Source organism: Polypterus senegalus, chromosome 15 (assembly GCF_016835505.1).
Source record: "Polypterus senegalus isolate Bchr_013 chromosome 15, ASM1683550v1, whole genome shotgun sequence".
NCBI lineage: Eukaryota > Metazoa > Chordata > Cladistia > Polypteriformes > Polypteridae > Polypterus > Polypterus senegalus.
In genome coordinates, this window is record NC_053168.1 from 98,442,960 (window position 1) to 98,462,476 (window position 19,517).

The window sequence follows — 19,517 nt, forward strand, 5'->3', positions numbered from 1 at the left end:
AATTAAGTTTTATTTAAATTGCACCTTTCGCTTGCTCAAAGCACTGAAACATCACAGAAATAGGTTAGGAGAGATAAACACAATTTAACTTGGCCTGTACTCTTTTACTGAACGAATTACTTTAAGTACGCTTTGGACCATATATGTCCCTAATGGGCTGTTATTGTTGTCAAACCAATGAGGCAACACTTACTTGATTTTCAGAGAATGGAAACTTTGGTTCAACAGCACACAATTGGTCATAGTACCTGTAATAAAGCAAAAATGAAGAGATTAAAAAAGGATTTAGATACCAAAAGCAAACCAGGCATTTCTTCAAGAAAATGGATTTAAAAAGAATCATGTCTAAGCTTTCCAGTAACATTCTTAAGTTCACTTGACATTCACTGTACTGTGCCAAAGTAGGAGTGGCAGGGAAGGAAATAAAGTTTGTTTACATTTTTTAGTCATTAACTTTCAAGTTAACTGGGTGACACTAGTACTCTACCATGTGCGTGTAAACACCCACATTTTCTCTGATTCTTTATGGACAGCATACCACACCACTGAAAATTGGATTTCAGCTACCCACTCACATGTAAAACCAACACAAGATTATACAGAGAGTAGCATAATATTACCACTTGTATTATGGTGGCATGCAGCATTCTACCCTAAATTCCCAGCACTGAGTTCTACACTAGTATTCACACAAATGGGGAATTTTACCCGAGTACAACAACAAAAGACTAAAGGATATCAAGTGTCTTCCTCATTTTTCCTGACTAAACAGTTTTCTATGTTTTCCCCAACAACACCCAGCAGCTTTCAAACATTTGTCTTGCCAAGCAAAACACTATTTCTCACTTTCACAAGTTATCTCCTTCTTCACTACTGCTGGGTACATTATCTAATGCTAATAAGGCATGTCCAATTTTTAATATACAGGAGCCAAATTTGCGTTGTGACTCTTACTGTGGCTCAGAATTTTGAAAATGGGTTAGCTGTTAACCACTCTGGAAGATACACTGTCCTTAATCAAACCTGTGGCCAATTGTAGTTGCACAACTAAACAACCAAAACCTATTGGTTCCTCTGTACTTGGAACGGATCCTAAACTTAGAATGGTGTCACTTTGAACATACCCCCCAGCTCCCTTTCTTGACAGTGAGCTGGACATAGGACTTTAAGGCAGTTAGCAAACACCGCAACACCTGCATCATACAGTAATCTGTAGAAACTCTTAACACAGCAATATTGAATTACTCCAACAGAAAAATTTAGCTTCTCTAATTTTACCGCCCATTATTGCAATGATCAAATTACGACTTCCATTATGTCTTCTAAAATGGTAACTTGCTATTATTCACATGGAAAGCTAACATGTACAGCCAATACAATAGAAAAATGAGACCTACCCTTTATTGTACCTAGCTAAGATATAAAATGTCAAAAGGTAGCACCTACTTACAACTAATGTAAATGTCAAAGGGTAGCTCCTACTCATAGCTAATGTCCCTATCAAACTGCAATGTTCCTAAAACATCAGTAAAAGATTATATTATAAAGTATTATTTCACACTTTGTTTACCCATTGTTTAACAAAACTATTTCTCATTTAAATTGGCTGAAGGAATTGAAAAATAAGAAGCTCTTTTTAAAACTGACAAACAAATTTAGGATGGCTTCCTACAGTAATCAATCCACTTAATGATACATTATCTCTTGAGATCGCAAAAAGAACAGAGTACTAGTTAAAAAGCAAAATGACACTGCACAAATTCAATGTGAATAAAAGAAGTACTGTGGAGTGTATTGTTTAATTTTTTTTGCATTTGTAACTAGTACTCAGTTTTGTTTTTGCAATTTCTTTCTCACAAGGAAATAAAACAGCTTAATAAAGATAAGCCTTTCATCATTTATAATCATGTGGAAAACAAAATAAAAAAAAAAAATACTTATCACTACTTTACAAAACAAGCAATGGATGCAAAAACTACTGTAATACCACTTGACACTGAAACTGTTCTATTGTCACAGGTTCTAGATCAATAGCATCATGAACTACACTGTCTTCAGAAAGTATTCAGAATCCTTCACTTTTTTTATATTTTGTTATAAAGTAGCCTTATGCTAAAATAATTTAAAATATTTTCCCCTCATCAATCACTCAGTAACCCAGAATGACAAAGAAAAAACAAGATACTATAATTTTTTTGCTTATTTATTTAAAATAAAAAAACAAAATATACACAAGTATTTAAACTCTTTGCTATGACACTTGAGATTTGGCTCAGGCAACAGGCCATTTTATTGATCATCATCGCAATGTCTATACACCTTGTTTGGGAGTTCACCTGTGGCCAATTCAGGAAAGGCACACACTTGTCTATGTAAAGTCCTATATCAAGGGTAAAAAAAACAAGCAATAAGGTTAACATTGTCGACAGAGCTTATAAATTTTGTTGGTACACATATCTAGGGAAGGCTACACAAAAAAAATTCTGCAGCATTGAAGGTTGCCGAAAACACAGTGGCCTCCATATTTCTTAAATGGAAGAATTAAAACAATCACAACTCTTTCTAGAGCTGGCTCAAGAAACTTCCAGAAGAACAACCGTCACTGCAACACTTCACTGATCTGGGTTTTATGACAGAGTGCCCAGATGGAAGTCTCTGCTCAGCAAAAGACACATCAAAGCCCACTAGGAGTTTGCATAAAGACATCTAAAGGACTCTGAAACTGAGAGAAACCAATTCTCCATGAAACCACAACAGGACTGTCTGGCCTCAAACTGTTCTATATACTAGTCTGTTATGCAGTTGTTAGCACAGCTATTAACAGTGTTGCCAAACATATCAAAATGTCCAGAACCAAAGTGCTTCTCTAAAACAGATATCAAATATCAGCAACTGATATTATTGTTCAAGCCCTACTATAATGTACTTTTTTGTGTTGTATGCTTAACTGGCTTTTCTTTATCTAGTTTGAAGACTTGTGTAAAAATATGACTATGTTTTATAGGTCACATTTATGCAGAAATGGAGAAAACTAACTGGCTCACAAATTTCCTCACACCACTGTATAAAGTTGAAGAAAGAAATAAAAATTTCCTAGCTTTAAAAAGTTTTTTTCTCTTCTGTTTTATAAAGGTATATAGGAAGAATATGAAAGGACTTTTAAAGATGTTGTATTTTTAGAATAGCAAGGTGAATGGATAAAATAAGGGAGGTTCACTATAATAAACTGACCAGCACAAATATCAATTAAATTGTATTTATCAATATTTAGCCTAAACAAAAATTAATAACTAAATTTAATGTTATGTGAAATGTTCTCTAAATCAATTAACAGTTGATTGTAGGCCTATAATCATTCATCTGAAAAACACATGCCTGACAAAGTACTTGACAGAGTAAAAATGAATAGAATAGTTTTCAAAGTTTGTTTATATAAAAAGCCACACCTAGGTGGTCTTTGCTTTATGCTTAGGGTCATTGTCCTGTTAGAGGGCGAACATTCAGCTAAATCACAGTTTCAGAGAAGTCTGGAACAGGTTTTCATTAAGGATATCTCTGTAATTGGCCCCATTCACTTTTCCCATAACCCAGTCTAATCTCACACACTCTGCTGCTGAAAAACAAATTATCTCACAGCAACTTCACCAATGGAAAGGTATCATATGGGTGATTAGCTGGTTTCCTCTAAACATGATGGTAATACTGTTTGCATCAGACCAGACAACCTTGTTTCTTATAGTCTCAATAGTGCTTTAGATGCCATTTTGTAAATTCATAGATCTTCTCTAATGTACTTAAATAAAACAAAACTTCAATTAAAAAAGGTAGTTTTCACCATTTGTCTAACAAAAAAATACATATTTTTACACACACTGATTCAATTAATTGATAAAAGCAGTTAAACACTGTTTAACACTAGAATTACCAGAGCCTACGAAAAACCTCGTAATTCCGTCCCATCTTAAATCGCTTCTTAAAATCGTTCACAGCTCTCCACCAGCGTCTTTTGTCATCTAAATGTGCTGATAAAATTCAGGCTGCAAGCAGCCAGCTATTCCATCCCCCCACCGACTTAGAACGTGCACAAACTTCTCCCAGCTCATGCCTTGATTGATTATCTGGGAGTGAAGTGGAGTTTTAGAGTGGAAATAATAGATCATTATTTGGAATACACGCATTTCATGTGTGTTCCGTTTCTACAGTAATCTGTGTAAACACATTTTTAAAACAGAAGCGTTTTTCATATTGTAGTAGTAAATGACAAAATGTAAGCATAAACTATATAATGTATGAAGCCTGAAGTCCAAATATCAAACACTTTCACAAAAGGTACAAATATAACAGAACAAGTATGCTTTTATTCAAAAATATAACTGCAGAAAAAAGCCACCTTAGCATGCCATATCGACACATATTTACTACAGCTGCCACGATAGCATAATGGAATCAGCCGCTAACTGGTATCCAAAACGTCATGAGTTCGATCCCGAAAGGTTCAGTTTTGAGAAGTAAACTGCTCTTATTCTTAATATTTTAGAATAAAAACATGCATTTCATTTCAGCGTGTAAGAGCTAATGTAATTTATGATACTTGTAAAGGTTAGTTTTTTTTTTTTTAATTCACTTTTCATTCTCTCAGTCGTGTTCAGGATCCTTCCCTACCCCCCATCTGAGAATGCTGTTTTCACATAAAGATGCGCTGTAGCTCTGCAGCGTACTTGTGACTGCATTCTCATGTACCAATGCTTGCGAACTGAAGTGCCTGCGTTTTCGTGGCATTACGTCTATTTTTGAGCATGCCCGTGTCGCTCAAACACAGGAACATATGTTGGTGTACAAGAATTAAAAACAAGTGCACTTTTATTCTAGACTATAAGTGAAGAAAAAATAAAGCAAGTTACAGTAGGCGGTTGATACGACAGCTTGCGTGGTGCAATGCTAAGAACTGCTGATTTCCGATCCGTGCTGTATAAAATCATCACATTCAAATATTAACAATTCCCACACACCCTTCCTACATTCACGACATGAGTACTTGTTGCATTGTACACATCTCTCTGTGCTATTACACTGAATGAGCACCTGACATTGTACTTTCTTCCCTATATAAATAACATTCGAGTATAGCACGTCTCCAAATAAATCACATTCGAGTTATAGCGCGTCTTTATGTGAAAACAGCATTGTCAGATTGGGGGTATCGTGAACGCGACTGAGAGAATGGAACTGAATTTAAAAAAAAAAAAGCTAACCTTTGCATTTATCATGCATTTACACTGGCTCTTACAGACTGACTGAAATCAAATGTATGTTTTTATTCTAAAATAGATAATATTATTTCAAAACGAACAGCATCAGATCGGCGATAGATAGATAGATAGATAGATAGATAGATAGATAGATAGATAGATAGATAGATAGATAGATAGATAGATAGATAGATAGATAGATAGATAGATAGATACTTTATTAATCCCAAGGGGAAATTCACATAATCCAGCAGCAGTATACTGATACAAAGAAACAATATTAAATTAAATAGTAATAAAAATGAAAAGAATTAAAATAAAATTAATGTTAGCATTTACTCCCGGGTGGAATTGAAGAGCATAGTGTGGGGGAGGAACGATCTCCTCAGTCTGTCAGTGGAACAGGACAGTGACAAAAGTCTGTCACTGAAGCTACTCCTCTGCCTGGAGATGATCCTGTTAAGTGGATGCAGTGGATTCTTCATGATTGACAGGAGTTTGCTTAGTGCCCGTCGCTCTGCCACAGATGTTAAACTGTCCAACCTTAATCCTACAATGGAGCCTGCCTTCTTAACAAGTTTGTCCAGGCGTGAGGCGTCTTTCATCTTTATGCTGCCACCCCAGCACACCACCGCGTAGAAGAGGGCACTCGCCACAACCGTCTGGTAGAACATCTGCAGCATCTTACTGCAGATGTTGAAGGATGCCAACCTTCTCAGAAAGTATAGTCTGCTCTGAGCTTTTTTACATAGAGCATCAGTATTGGCAGTCCAGTCCAATTTGTCATCCAGCTGCACTCCCAGATATTTATAGGTCTGCACCCTCTGCACACAGTCACCTCTGATGATCACAGGGTCCATGAGGGGCCTGGGCCTCCTAAAATCCATCACCAGCTCCTTGGTCTTGCTGGTGTTAAGGTGTAGGTGGTTTGAGTCGCACCATTTAACAAAGTCCTTGATTAGTTTCCTATACTCCTCCTCCTGCCCACTCCTGATGCAGCCCACAATAGCAGTGTCATCAGCGAACTTTTGCACGTGGCAGGACTCCGAGTCATATTGGAAGTCTGATGTATATAGATTGAACAGGACCGGAGAATACACGCTGACGCTGTTACAGAAGGAGTCAGCTTATTCAGTGAAGCAGTTTCAACGCACAGTACATGCAATATTATTTGAAAACGAACAGCTTCAGATCGGGCGCATATTCAAACCCGATCTGATGCTGTTCGTTTTCAAATAATATTGCATTAATTCGATGATGTTTTTGCATATATTGTCTCTTTCATTCATCTTGCAGTTTGTAATCAGTGACCGCGTGTTTTTTCCCCGATCTTGCCAGTTCACACATGTTGCTGTATGGTGCTGTTTCTTTGGTACTCCAGGACATGCAGAGGACAGAATAGTACAGAGCAGTAAGTTCAGCGCTATATGCAATCAGACAGACAGACAGGCAGAGAAGGCACTAGATATATAAACAGGGAAGGAACTTTATAATAGATATATAAAAAACAGCTAAGGGGATAGATATATAGATAGGTAGGAAGGAAAGGCACTATATGATAGGCAGACAGGGAAGCTCCTATATAATAATAAAATTACTGTTATTACTATATATACAGGGAGTTCAGCGTCGCAGCGTGTATTCAAACCCGATCTGACGCTGTTCGTTTTCAAATAATATTGCATGTACTTAACTATTTTAGAATAAAAACATACATTTTATTTCAGTCAGTCTGTAAGAGCCAGTGTAAATGCATGATAATTGTAAAGGTTAGCTTATTTTTTTAATTCAGTTCCATTCTCTCAGTCACGTTCACGATCCCCCAATCTGACAATGCTGTTTTCACATAAAGACGCGCTATAACTCAAGTGTGATTTATTTGGAGACGCACTATACTCGAATGTTATTTATATAGGGAAGAAAGTACAATGTCAGGTGATCATTCAGTGTAATAGGAACCATAGCACAGAGAGATGTGTACACTGCAACAAGCACACATGTCGTGAATGTAGGAAGGGCGTTTGGGAATTGTTAATATTTGAATGATGATTTTATATAGCACGGATCGGAAATCAGCAGTTCTTAGCATTGCACCACGCAAGCTGTCGTATCAACCGCCTACTGTAACTTGCTTTATTTTTTCTTCACTTATAGTCTAGAATAAAAGTGCACTTGTTTTTTATTCTTGTACACCAACATATGTTCCTGTGTTTGAGCGACACGGGCATGCTCAAAAAAATAGACGTGTAATGCCACGAAAAGTGCACGCAGGCACTTCAGTTCATAAGCATTGTATGCGAGAATGCAGTCACAAGTACGCTGCAGAGCTACAGCGCATCTTTATGTGAAAACAGCATTCTCAGATGGGGGGTAGGGAAGGATCCTGAACACGACTGAGAGAATGAAAAGTGAATTAAAAAAAAAAAAACTAACCTTTACAAGTATCATAAATTACATTAGCTCTTACACGCTGAAATAAAATGCATGTTTTTATTCTAAAATATTAAGAATAAGAGCAGTTTACTTCTCAAAACTGAACCATGTGGGATCGAACTCATGACCTTTTGAGTACTAGTCAGCAGCTGATACCATTACGCTATCGCGGCAGCTGTAGTAAATATGTGTCAATATGGCATGCTAAGGTGGCTTTTTTCTGCAGTTATATTCTTGAATAAAAGCATACTTGTTCTGTTATATTTGTACCTTTTGTGAAAGTGTTTGATATTTGGACTTCAGGCTTCATCTATACTAATAAAAGGCAAAGCCCTCACTGACTGACTGACTCACTCACTGACTCACTTATCACTAATTCTCCAAGTTCCCATGTAGGTAGAAGGCTGAAACAGCTTACTTACAACAATTACGCAGGTTTCATTTCGAAATTGTCCGCGTAACGGTCATAACGGTCGACAACGTCTGCCATGTTGAACTTTCTTATTTATGGCCCCATCTTCACGAAATTTGGTAGGCGGCTTCCCTGCACTAACCAAAACCGATGAACGTACTTATTTCGTGGTATGGCGCCATTGTCGGCCGCCATATTGAATTTTCCAACGTCACCAATTTTCAAACTTCCCGTATAGGTAGAAGGCTGACCCCATCTTCATGAAAATTGGTAGGTAGCTTCCCGGCGCTAGCCAAAACTGATGTACGTACTTATTTCGGTGGTATGACGCCATTGTCGGCCGCCATGTTGAATTTTCCACGTGTCACTAATTCTCCAACTTCCCGTGTAGGTAGAAGGCTGAAATTTGGCAGGCCCATTCCTTACAGCTTACTTACAAAAGTTAAGCAGGTTTCATTTCGAAATTCTACGCGTAACAGTCATAACGGTCAACAACGTCCGCCATATTGAACTTTCTTATTCATGGCCCCATCTTCACGAAATTTGGTAGGCGGCTTCCCTGCGCTAACCAAAACCGATATACGTACTTATTTCGTGGTATGACGCCATTGTCGGCCGCCATATTGAATTTTCCAAACGTCACTAATTCTCCAACTTCCCGTGTAGGTAGAAGGTTGAAATTTGGCAGGCTCATTCCTTACAGCTTACTTACAACAATTACGCAGGTTTCATTTCGAAATTGTCCGCGTAACGGTCATAACGGTCAACAACGTCCGCCATGTTGAACTTTCTTATTTACGGCCCCATCTTCACGAAATTTGGTAGGTGGCTTCCCTTAGCTAACCGAAACCAATGTACGTACATATTTCGGTAGTATGATGCCACTGTCGGCCGCCATATTGAACTTTTCAACAGTCTTTGTTATTAATGGGCCCATCTTCAAGAAATTCTATCGATCAAAGAACTGTCACTTACCGAGTGGTTTCCATGCCTGGAGATACCACCTACCTTTTCCATTCTCTTTGTTACATATTGCACGGCCATATCAGGCTCACTCTTGATATCCGGAGGAACATTCTGTCTTATGTATTAAATGACTGGGACAGGTTCAAGGTGTGCACTGATGACAGTACATGAGATAATTATACTACACAGGAGCACTAGAAGAGTGAAATGCTTAATCCCTTCACCTATGGTTCTGCATGTGAGTTGATGGCTGCCGCTGAATTGTTCGGTTGTCGCTTTCAAGTGTCCCAAAATGGCCAAATATTTTACACCTTTCGACAACCGCCAATGCCTCTTAAACATCTTAGATTCACAGTTGACGATTTGAGTAGTGGACACTTTGATGTTTATGAATGTTTAAACTCTCAAAAGCTGGGTGTGATTTTATCGATGAAACTGGTTGTGTGCTTACAACGCTTGGCAGATGCCAAATGTCACTTCAACACAACAAATCCTGCAAATACTGTCGTAATTGAAACAAACCATGAAACTCAAACCGATTATGACAGCAGCAATCCAAGCTGTGAGATTTGAGACAAGATTACTGTTCACATGGCCAACTGTAAGTTACATGCTCAAGAGTAAGCTCAGCGCACAGCTTGGTCATGTTACAACCGGAGGGCCGAACTGACAACATGGTATACAAAGAGATCCTTAACAAATAATTATTGGCATATTGTCCCACAGTTTAAAAAGGTTTAATTTTCTTCTTAATAAAAATTTGAATGCAGTACTTCACCGGTGCAAAGCGCGGGTATTTTGCTAGTACATTATATAGTTTATGCTTACATTTTGTCATTTTCTACTACAATATGAAAAACGTTTCTGTTTTAAAAATGTGTTTACACGGATTACTGTAGAAACGGAACACACGTGAAATGCGTGTATTCCAAATAATGATCTATTATTTCCACTCTAAAACTCCACTTCACTCCCAGATAATCAATCAAGGCATGAGCTGGGAGAAGTTTGTGCACGTTCTAAGTCGGTGGGGGATGGAATAGCCGGCTGCTTGCAGCCTGATTTTTATCAGCACATTTAGATGACAAAAGAGGCTGGTGGAGAGCTGTGAACGATTTTAAGAAGCGATTTAAGGTGGGACGGAATTACGAGTTTTTTCGTAGGCTCTGGTAATTCTAGTGTTCAATGTAAATACACTTGCACTTTACCATTTTTAAAAATTAACTGCATTGCAGTATTTTTTGCTGTTGAAGTATATATTTATATGTATTCAGCTTTTTTTGTTTGGTTTTTCTTTCCCATGTACCAGTTAGACATTCCTAATTCTTGAGGTGTAATTATAAATATGGATTACATTCTAATAGTGCAGCACATTTCTTACCAAAACATATACTGTATGATATACACAAACAACAAACACAGTACAAACCTTTAAAAAAGCCCAAAATATATCAAATATTCATAAGGTGCTTATCAAGAAGATACAAGACTAACATGCTTAACAAATTCACAAGTAAAATAGATAAATTTTGCTGTTAACAAGCCTATTGTTTATTAAGCAGTAACTTATTCTTCTTTATCTCTTTTTATAATTTAAAATGTAAGCTGCTGTAATTAACACAATCTCACTCAAAAAAGTACTATTCATTTTAATTTAATGACAAAATAAAAAAGTCTGAATTCAATAAAGTACAATTTTTTGCCATTTGATTAATTGCACAGGATGACGACTGATTCCTTTTTCTCAATTTACTACTTCACTTTCTTCAAGTGAAACACTAACATTCCGTTCTTTTCTCGCTGATAAAAGTCTTAACTTGCTGCTCTCTGTTTATAGGAAGTTTGAATAAAAAAAAATATATATACGCACTACTAATAATAATTTATGTAAAGATGCATTTCACCTAAATTACCCTAAAGCTTAGGAAAAGAGACACAAGAAAAAACTGTACTGGCCAATTTAATAATCCAAGTTTTTTGCAGTGAAAATAGGCCAATTTAGATTGATGGCTGACTGATCAATAAACTATTATATTTGCAAAACTTTCTAAAATCACCTTGTCATTCTGGAGTATTGAATATTGCTTTAATTGTGGAAAAAAATAAAAGTAAATTAGTTTAGCACAAAGCTACAATATAGCAAAATAAGAAAAAAGTTGAAGGAATCTGACTACTTTCTGAATGCATTATTTCGCAAATATGTGATGTGGCTTAAGAGGTCCATTTGACAATTTCACTGGTGTTTAAAAAAAAAAAAACTTGTATAATTGCAAGTTGTTCCCTATATTTGATTAGCTTTATGCAAAAGAATGTAAAATCTATCAGTTCTCTCATGTATGACGCAGTGATGTTAACACTAGCAAAACAATCATAAGTGACAGGAGAGATAAAATTTTAGAGTAACGCAGTTGTTTTCACAAACATTAGCTTCATACAAAAAGCAGTTCAAATTGGTTGAAATAAAGGGAGAAAAACCATTGTCAGACGAAGCCAAGTGCATTCTTCTCAGACTCAGCAACTCCAGCGGCTACAAAACAATAAGGAAACTTTGGGAGCTACTGTACGTGTACTACATGACAGAAATCTCATAGAAAATAGTTTATTAACACCACCATGGTGGTGTTTGTCTCTTGAATTAACCTTTGTTACACCAAGCAAAATATTAAATAGATAATCTGAATTAACTCAGCACTCAGTCACTGTTCAGCAAATCACCCAACAGTGCAGTCAATGGTCATACAAATTTTGCACTCTTTGTAATCCTTGCCCAGACCTTAAAGTATATACTCAAAAGATGAACAGAATATATATATGATGAAACACTTAAAGTTGTTGAAGGAGCACAACACAGTAGCACTACCATATCTAGTTGGAACAAACTACAGAGAATCAGGCAGAACATGTTGCTCTGCATTAATGAATCCCAACAAAAGGCATGAGTTCTGAAGCAAGTTGAATTAAGTCAAATACAGCCTCTTAGAGCTAGAATGTTTGCTTTATGTATTGTAAAAAGAGCATTCTAAATTGCAGAAATCAAAAGCCTAGGTATAGAATATCATCATTCTACCTGCATGTTTTTTAATCACTGACAAATAGCAGTCAAACTTTGATAAAAGTGTTTTACTTGATTAAAAGACTTTAACAAGTCAAAACATACAAACGATTTTTGTTCATTTTATTATATATCATAATATATCCGAAATGAATGTATGTTTATAATTTAAAAACTTCAATCCTTAATCAGTGAATTCAGTTAGCAAGCCAAACATATTCTGTCTATGAGTTTAGCAGCAGTTGACTTAACTACCAGTATGTCATTTAAGATAACATGGCAGCGCTAAATAGAAAATTGGGCGCAAACAATCTCTTCATTTACAAGACCATACCAATGATCAGTACAGTCTGCCACTCGTAGTTCCCACTGGTTATGACTTCAAATTTGAAATATTGTAAAGCACAGAAAAGTAAATGAAATGACAAAGTGCAAAATATAGATCACAGATGACTTTCACATGCCAGTATGAGCTCCTATGAAAAGACAGTTGTTCTGAAGAGGAAGTGAAAATAGAAAAAAAATTCAACCACCAAGTATGTGCAGTGAAAAGACAAGGTGTAGTTTTGTTCTCTTATCACAATATGTAAATAAACAAGATGTATTTGCATTGACTATGTGACAAAAAACAAACTACTGACTAAATACTATAACAGGCTTGGTATTAATGATTATTACGTAAGCAGATTTTTTTCCAGTGGTGTTTATTTTCATTCTAAGTTGAGCACATACCATCACAGAATGTTTTTTTATTTATACTAGATGTTGTAGGAATTTTTTGGATAGCAATCAAGTGAGCTAGAGATAGGAAAGACTGGGATATGGATCACATAACTTCAAAACCATATTCCTCCATCAATCCAGTCTAATATGGAGGAAGGTTTACAAAACATACTATACTACAAAGAATAGTCTGTGAAGACTCACTGGTTTCCCATAAAGTCAATGTGAAAATGAGTTTGTGTATAAGCCAATGTGTATTCTCATCACCTCAACAAGTGGCATATTGTAACATTCTTAACACATATTTGAGTCTATACATTTCTGATGCAGGTATTACACCAAATACCTGACTGCAGATAAAAAATGCCTTACCCTAAAACAGATTTCCCAAATTGCAGCCACTACTTACCCAGGTTCCATCAATAAAACTAAGTAAACTAGGATAAACAATAGATGAAAGAATCTAGTTAAACTATTACACCTATTATTGATTTATTTATTAACCATTACTAATTTTTCATCCACCAAACTGGTATTATATTTACAATTTATTGAACAAAAAGACAAACAAAACACAAACACGCACAGAATTTAGACAGAAAAATAAGAAAATATTTCTTATCTATAATCTTTAAAGTTACACAGTTAACGTGCCTTAACATCCATGCAGTCATAAAGCTGCTTAAATATTTTTATTCATTATCTACTTATTCTAATTCAGGTTTACAGATAAATATGTGTAAACACCAACAATTAAAGGTATATTATGATAATCAAATGAACTAAACAAAAAAAAAAATTAAATTCAAATTGACATATTTCAATAAGCATGACCTGAGTAAGATTGGCATTCTGCTGGTAAGTTTTTATTCCTTGGATTTCTCATAGGACCAGAATTTAGCTTAACACCTGGTGCAGACAAGTACTAAAATGTAATAAGAGAAGCAGCAGAAAAATAAAAAATAAAAACAGGGAATAAGGAATTGATAATACATTCTATTCTTCTTGGTGCTGTCTGCAACTGAATACACTACATATATTTTTATTATTGTTAGCTGTTTATTGACTCCTTGTGAATGTGTGTTTGTTCTATTATTTCTAGTGTTTAAAGGTGACAAATTTCTCTATTAAAAATGCAAAGTATATTTCAGTATTTTACTGGATATTAAGTGCATTATTGATCTATGAGTATAAGATTTTAGTAAATATAATGTGTTACATGTAGGAAGCAAAAATGTTACATTTGAATACTTAATGGATGGTTTTAAACTTGAAAATACAACTTCTGTAAGGACTAGAAGTCATAGTAGACCTGTCGCTATCTGTATCCGCGCAGTGAACAGAAGCAATTAAAACAGTTAATAGGACACTAAGATATAGCATGAAGTGTTGATTTAATTCAAGGGATATTAATGTATATATCTGGAGTTAAAAAAAAATAGCAGCACTAGACAAAAACCCAGAGGAGAGCAACTAGTATGATTCCAAGAATGCAAGGTATGGGCTATACTGATTGAAGAAGTTTAACTTTTTCAGTTTAGACAAACAGAATAATTAACAAAAATTCAGAAAATGGGAACACAGTTGGAAACAGGTTATGGACAGATTTTACGCAAATATTAGGAAGTTTTTCAACCCACATAAACAAAACCGTGGAAACAAAGAATAAATTACCAAACAGGGTGGAAGACAGTGGTACGTCATGGACTTTAAAAATGTTACCTGTATTTGGAAAACAAAGGCAAATAAGATTGGTGAGTTTTGCTGGACTAAATTGCTCATCATAGTTTTCTAATTTAATATCATGTACTTGTACATCATATCGGTGGAAAACCTAGCTGGTCTAGTTTAAAATACCACAAAGTACAAAATACAAAATCTGAAAAAAAGTTTATTTCCATGTTGTTCACAGATATTCCTATTAATCAATTTAACCAGGGGTAGGAAAAGCCAGGAATACATTGATACAATATTATCCCAATACTTCAGTTTGTGAATTCCAAGTTCGGTACAAATCAACATTCAAACACTCTGCCAGCTAGAGTTAGGCAGACAACACAACTTGTTGCATGCTGGAAACTATGTTTTAAAATGACAATGCTGGCAAATTAAATTCTATTTTAAGCTAATTCTTCATCGTAATATTATGAGAAATAAAATTAAGTCAAATACCCAAAATAAATACACAAAGGGGACTCTGTATCAGTATTAGAATGCAACTCTTGCACATATAACAATAAAATGAACTGATTTTACATTCCCAACATTAACACTAATACAGAGATTCAAACATCTATAAAGGTGTAAAAATAACTGGGGAAAAATGCCTGAACACTTTTCCTCTGTTTATTTCTTATATAAAAAAATATTGCAAAACTCTACTGAATCAATTTTCTCACATCTCTATTAATTATGTCTAATCCTTCAGTGTTCATAGTAGGAAAAAAATAACTTGACATAATGATACAATTAAACTTTTAACCAAATCAGCAATACTTGCACAAATTCATAAGGTAATAACGCCAGATTAATCCCTATATTCTCACAGAGAGGTGCAGGACACATTAAGCAGCAATGCTGCCAAATCAACAAAATAAATTTCTGACAGTATTACTCATTTCTACTAGTCACAGGCATGGGGGAACCTTTAGACACTACATATACTGTTATGTTCCACAAATTTCACATCCTAACTATAATAAATTAATTAAAAAATCAGATTATAATTTTTTGTATATATTACTCAATTGTTTCTAACTGAAACGAATGCATTAACACCTGCCTTATGAATGAATATGTACCATACATCAGCATCAGAAACAATACATGTGCCAAGGGCAGTGTGCAATTCCTAGAGTTATTAGGAAAACTAGCTTGCTAAAAATAAAATGATGCCGACATGCAATTTTAAATGCTTTATTCAGACACTGATGTTTTATCATCGTTTACCCAAATTGAATGACATGTCACTGTCCATCACTGGCTTCTGTAAATTTGGTTATATACTTGAATTATGTATATATATATATATATATATATATATATATATATATATACACACATACATACATACATACATAGAGAGAGAGAGAGAGAATGAATGAATCACATACCATCTATTATTTCAGTCTTTGGACAAATTCTGACTTCAGGTGCCCTCTAACCAATTTGAATTTTGTATTTAACTCATGAGGAAAAAAAAAAACACCAAGGAGTAACAGCTAGCATCTGACAGACTCAGGGAGGCACATTTCGATGTACAATATGCACAACAGCTCAATTACAATACCCATGTATAGTACACGTACCACAGCAAGAATTGCACCCGAGAGCCTGTAACTGAAATCTACCTATCCACCCAAGCATACAGTATACTTACATACCTAAATAAAACCTCTAATGAGCTCTCATGCTTATCCAGAAGCCCACCAACTGCACACTTGCGCAGCTTGTGTAATTCCTCTAATGGCCAAAGGAAATCCATCTGCTCTTCACCTTCCAGGTAGGTATCAGAAATATATTTAGACAATGGCTTAACCATATCAACTTCATATGTCTTCTTAAGTGGGACGGAAATAAAAGTTACCATTCCGGATGGTTTGGTAAAGAATAGCGCTGAAAGCTGGGGAGCAATCCAATTGGACAAACTTGCCCACTCCGAGGAAAAGCAAAAATAAGCAAGAGCAAACTGCAAAACCAAAGTACTACCTCTCAACCTCAAGACAAATGGGGAGACACTCTTGTAAAGCTGAAATGATAAGCTATCTTTAAGACCTACTTCCTTAACTACAATCAAATGAATGTATCAAAATAAAAGTTGTCCCATTTCACCTCTGTACAAATATCAAAGTTCAAAATATGCAACAACCACATTTTCTAATGTATACATTTGTTATGTGCCAACTATGAGCTTCTTGCTTCCTGAACTGTAACAAGAAGATTTAATAATTACTTACTGATTTGCCTTCTTTTTTAGACATCCTCTCACCAAAAAAATGTCTCCTCTGTAACCCTCTGTTAACCAGAATAAAACCCAAAGCATTGAGCTTAAAATGAATTCAAGTGTCCAAAAAGAATTCAGAATGCAACATAAATAGTACCAAAATAATATATAAAGAGCAAATAATATTCTGAGTTAAAAGTAATGGAAAAAATATACTGTCAGGTGCAATTAGGTGATGTTCAATCAGGTGGTGCTTGCTTGCTGCTTACCTGCTTACTTATAACCTGTCAACAGATTCATAACACAAACACACATCTATACTTCCTGTTCCTACACTTGCAGATCAAAAACAGTCATGGGATATGCACCCATTTAGACTAAGGCTATAATAAGCTATAACAACTTGTAGTTACTTCAAATCTCGTCTCAAGATAACAGGACCTAGCAGTACTAATCTGAATCACAGCAATAACATCTTAATTCATCTTTTCCAGAGAACCATTGGACTACATTTCCAAGATTTCAGGCACTTCTATCCAAAACCTGAAATCATATTTCAGTATGATCTATCTATCTCCCCCACACACTATTATGATTAGACAGATCTTATTAAAGTATAGATGTTAAGAAGGAAGGTTTGATGGAACATTTAGGTAGTAGCACTAACAAACAAAAATGTACAGCTCCTAAATTAATTGATTGTACTCCTCTAAAGCTATAGAATAAAGCTTAATTCAATGGACATGCTAATTTTTTTCAGACAGTGGCCATCATCTTTTCTTATAAACTTTCTTAAATTTCAGTTGTTGCCATCAGGTTGTAGGTTTTGGTTCCAAAGGGTAAAAACAGACTTAAGAATGCTTATCCTCAGGGTTATACTCACTTTGAATCCGTACTAGTTGTAGGGATCCTGATTATTTCTGAACATAGAGTATTTACCTTTAAAAGTACACAATTTGTAGAAATATTTTGTGTTCATAAAACTGTGTGGTACATACCGCGTCAAGTTTTTGTTTTTTTGCCTTTAATTTTAATCTTTAGTTTTCTGCATCATATTATACCTTTAATGGAATATCAGAAAATCCAGTGGGTACCACATTCAAGCCAGTTAATCTGTCTTTCCAAGTTTATTGATCTAATAAGAGGATTTCTGCAAAATATTCTAAATCTTTACATAACACAAAATCACTGTGAAAAATACATTGTTAAAAATCAACAAAGCTCTTTTCAATTATATCAACCAATGAAAAAACTCCAGATGACCACGAACTAAAAGATTCAATACTGTTCGAACCAAACCAAATTTAAAAAAAGAAAACGAGAATAAAACGAAAAGTGCTTTTAATGAATGCACATCTTTATAAAAACTAACTGAACAAATACTGTAGTCGATGTCCTAGCATGATGAGACAGATGTAATGTTCTTCAAGCAGCTCAAGCTAGATGGAAAATTTTGAAATTGTGGTGGGTGTATACGTTCAATGTCACAGTGATTGTGAGTTCCTGAAAGTTTCTGGTCTCAACTGCTTTCCTGGCTCTTCCTGGAATTATTTGTATGACTTTGCTAAATCGTTGCCTTTCTGGAGTGAGTGAAAGCCGCACTTCGAGCAACCTTCCTGAGCTCCACCTGCCATCCTCTCTTAGCAGCGGTTAGGAGCAAAACACTCACCTGAGCAGCACTTCCAGAGAGCTCTCGTGTTTGTCCAGCGGCCGACCCACAGCACTTTTCCGGAGCTTGCTGAGCTCTTCCGTAGCTCGTACATAATCCCCTTGTTCTTCTCCCGCCGGGTAAGTATTTGAGATGAACTTGGACAAGGGTTTCGCGAGATCTACCTCGGAAGTCTTTTTCAGTGGTACAGAAATAAAAGTCGCCATTCTAAACGTACGCCACACAGACCTAAAACAACAGTCCTCCAACTTCCTGGAAAGAAGTGGACAGGAGTACTCGTCAGGTGCTTTTGCTGCGCGAAGGTTTCTGGGAGTGGAGTGATGTGCGTAACCGGGTGCGTTCACGTTCCGATGGTGTGCATTCTGGGATATGTAGTTCTATATTTGTGGCCTATACAGCGTTTCTCAACCTCTTAAGTATTTGCGACCCGAGTTTTCATAACGGTTTTAATCGCGCTCCCCTAACGTTTTTTTGAAAGGAGCCAACTAATTCCAATTTGTTCTTTTTTAATTAATGATATATCATAGATGCATATTTTATTATACCTACTTAACTTTTATCAACATTTATCCAAATCTATTTTTATTTTTCCAGTATCAGAATGTAGTTTAAGTTAATTTGTTTTGGTTCCAATAGATGTATTTTTCATATTTTCGATTCTTGTTTTCTTTTTTTCACATCTTCGCGCCCCCCTAGGTGGGCCCCACAGATTGAGAACCACATTGGCCTATAAGGATATGTGGTGCGTTATCTTAGTTGGTTTAGCTGGAGGAGGGCCTTAAATGGAATTGCTCCCAACAAGTTGCAACTCCTGCTTAGAGAACCATGCTGCTGGAACAGATGAATTGGATCAAGTAGGTTAATGACAGCTGGATAATAAGTCCAGACATATTGGGTACAGGTTCTTTTCAATAGCAATGCACACATCATGAGACTTCTCAAAACAAAAGAGGACATTCATACAAAAAAACTTTATTAATTTGATAGTATGTTGTTTTATTATGCCAAAGTCCTGTTCAAAGAGTACAGTAGAACCTCTGGTCACGAACGTTCCTGAACATGTACAAATC

The 19,517-nt window shown here is 35.7% G+C and overlaps 1 protein-coding gene across 2 annotated transcripts in view; it reads right to left on the reverse strand.

The window, feature by feature from the left end:
• The window catches only part of LOC120515750 (programmed cell death 6 interacting protein), a 212,591-nt gene extending 193,832 nt beyond the window's left edge, over positions 1–18,759 (reverse strand). For both annotated transcript variants that reach the window (XM_039737034.1, XM_039737033.1), the window contains exons 1-2: positions 18,448–18,759; positions 194–248 (exon numbers count right to left, since the gene is read on the reverse strand). In XM_039737034.1, the coding sequence (XP_039592968.1) occupies positions 194–248; positions 18,448–18,653 (261 nt within the window). In that variant the 5' untranslated portion in view covers positions 18,654–18,759. The remainder of the gene's footprint in view (positions 1–193; positions 249–18,447) is intronic.
• Positions 18,760–19,517: the final 758 nt, after the last annotated feature.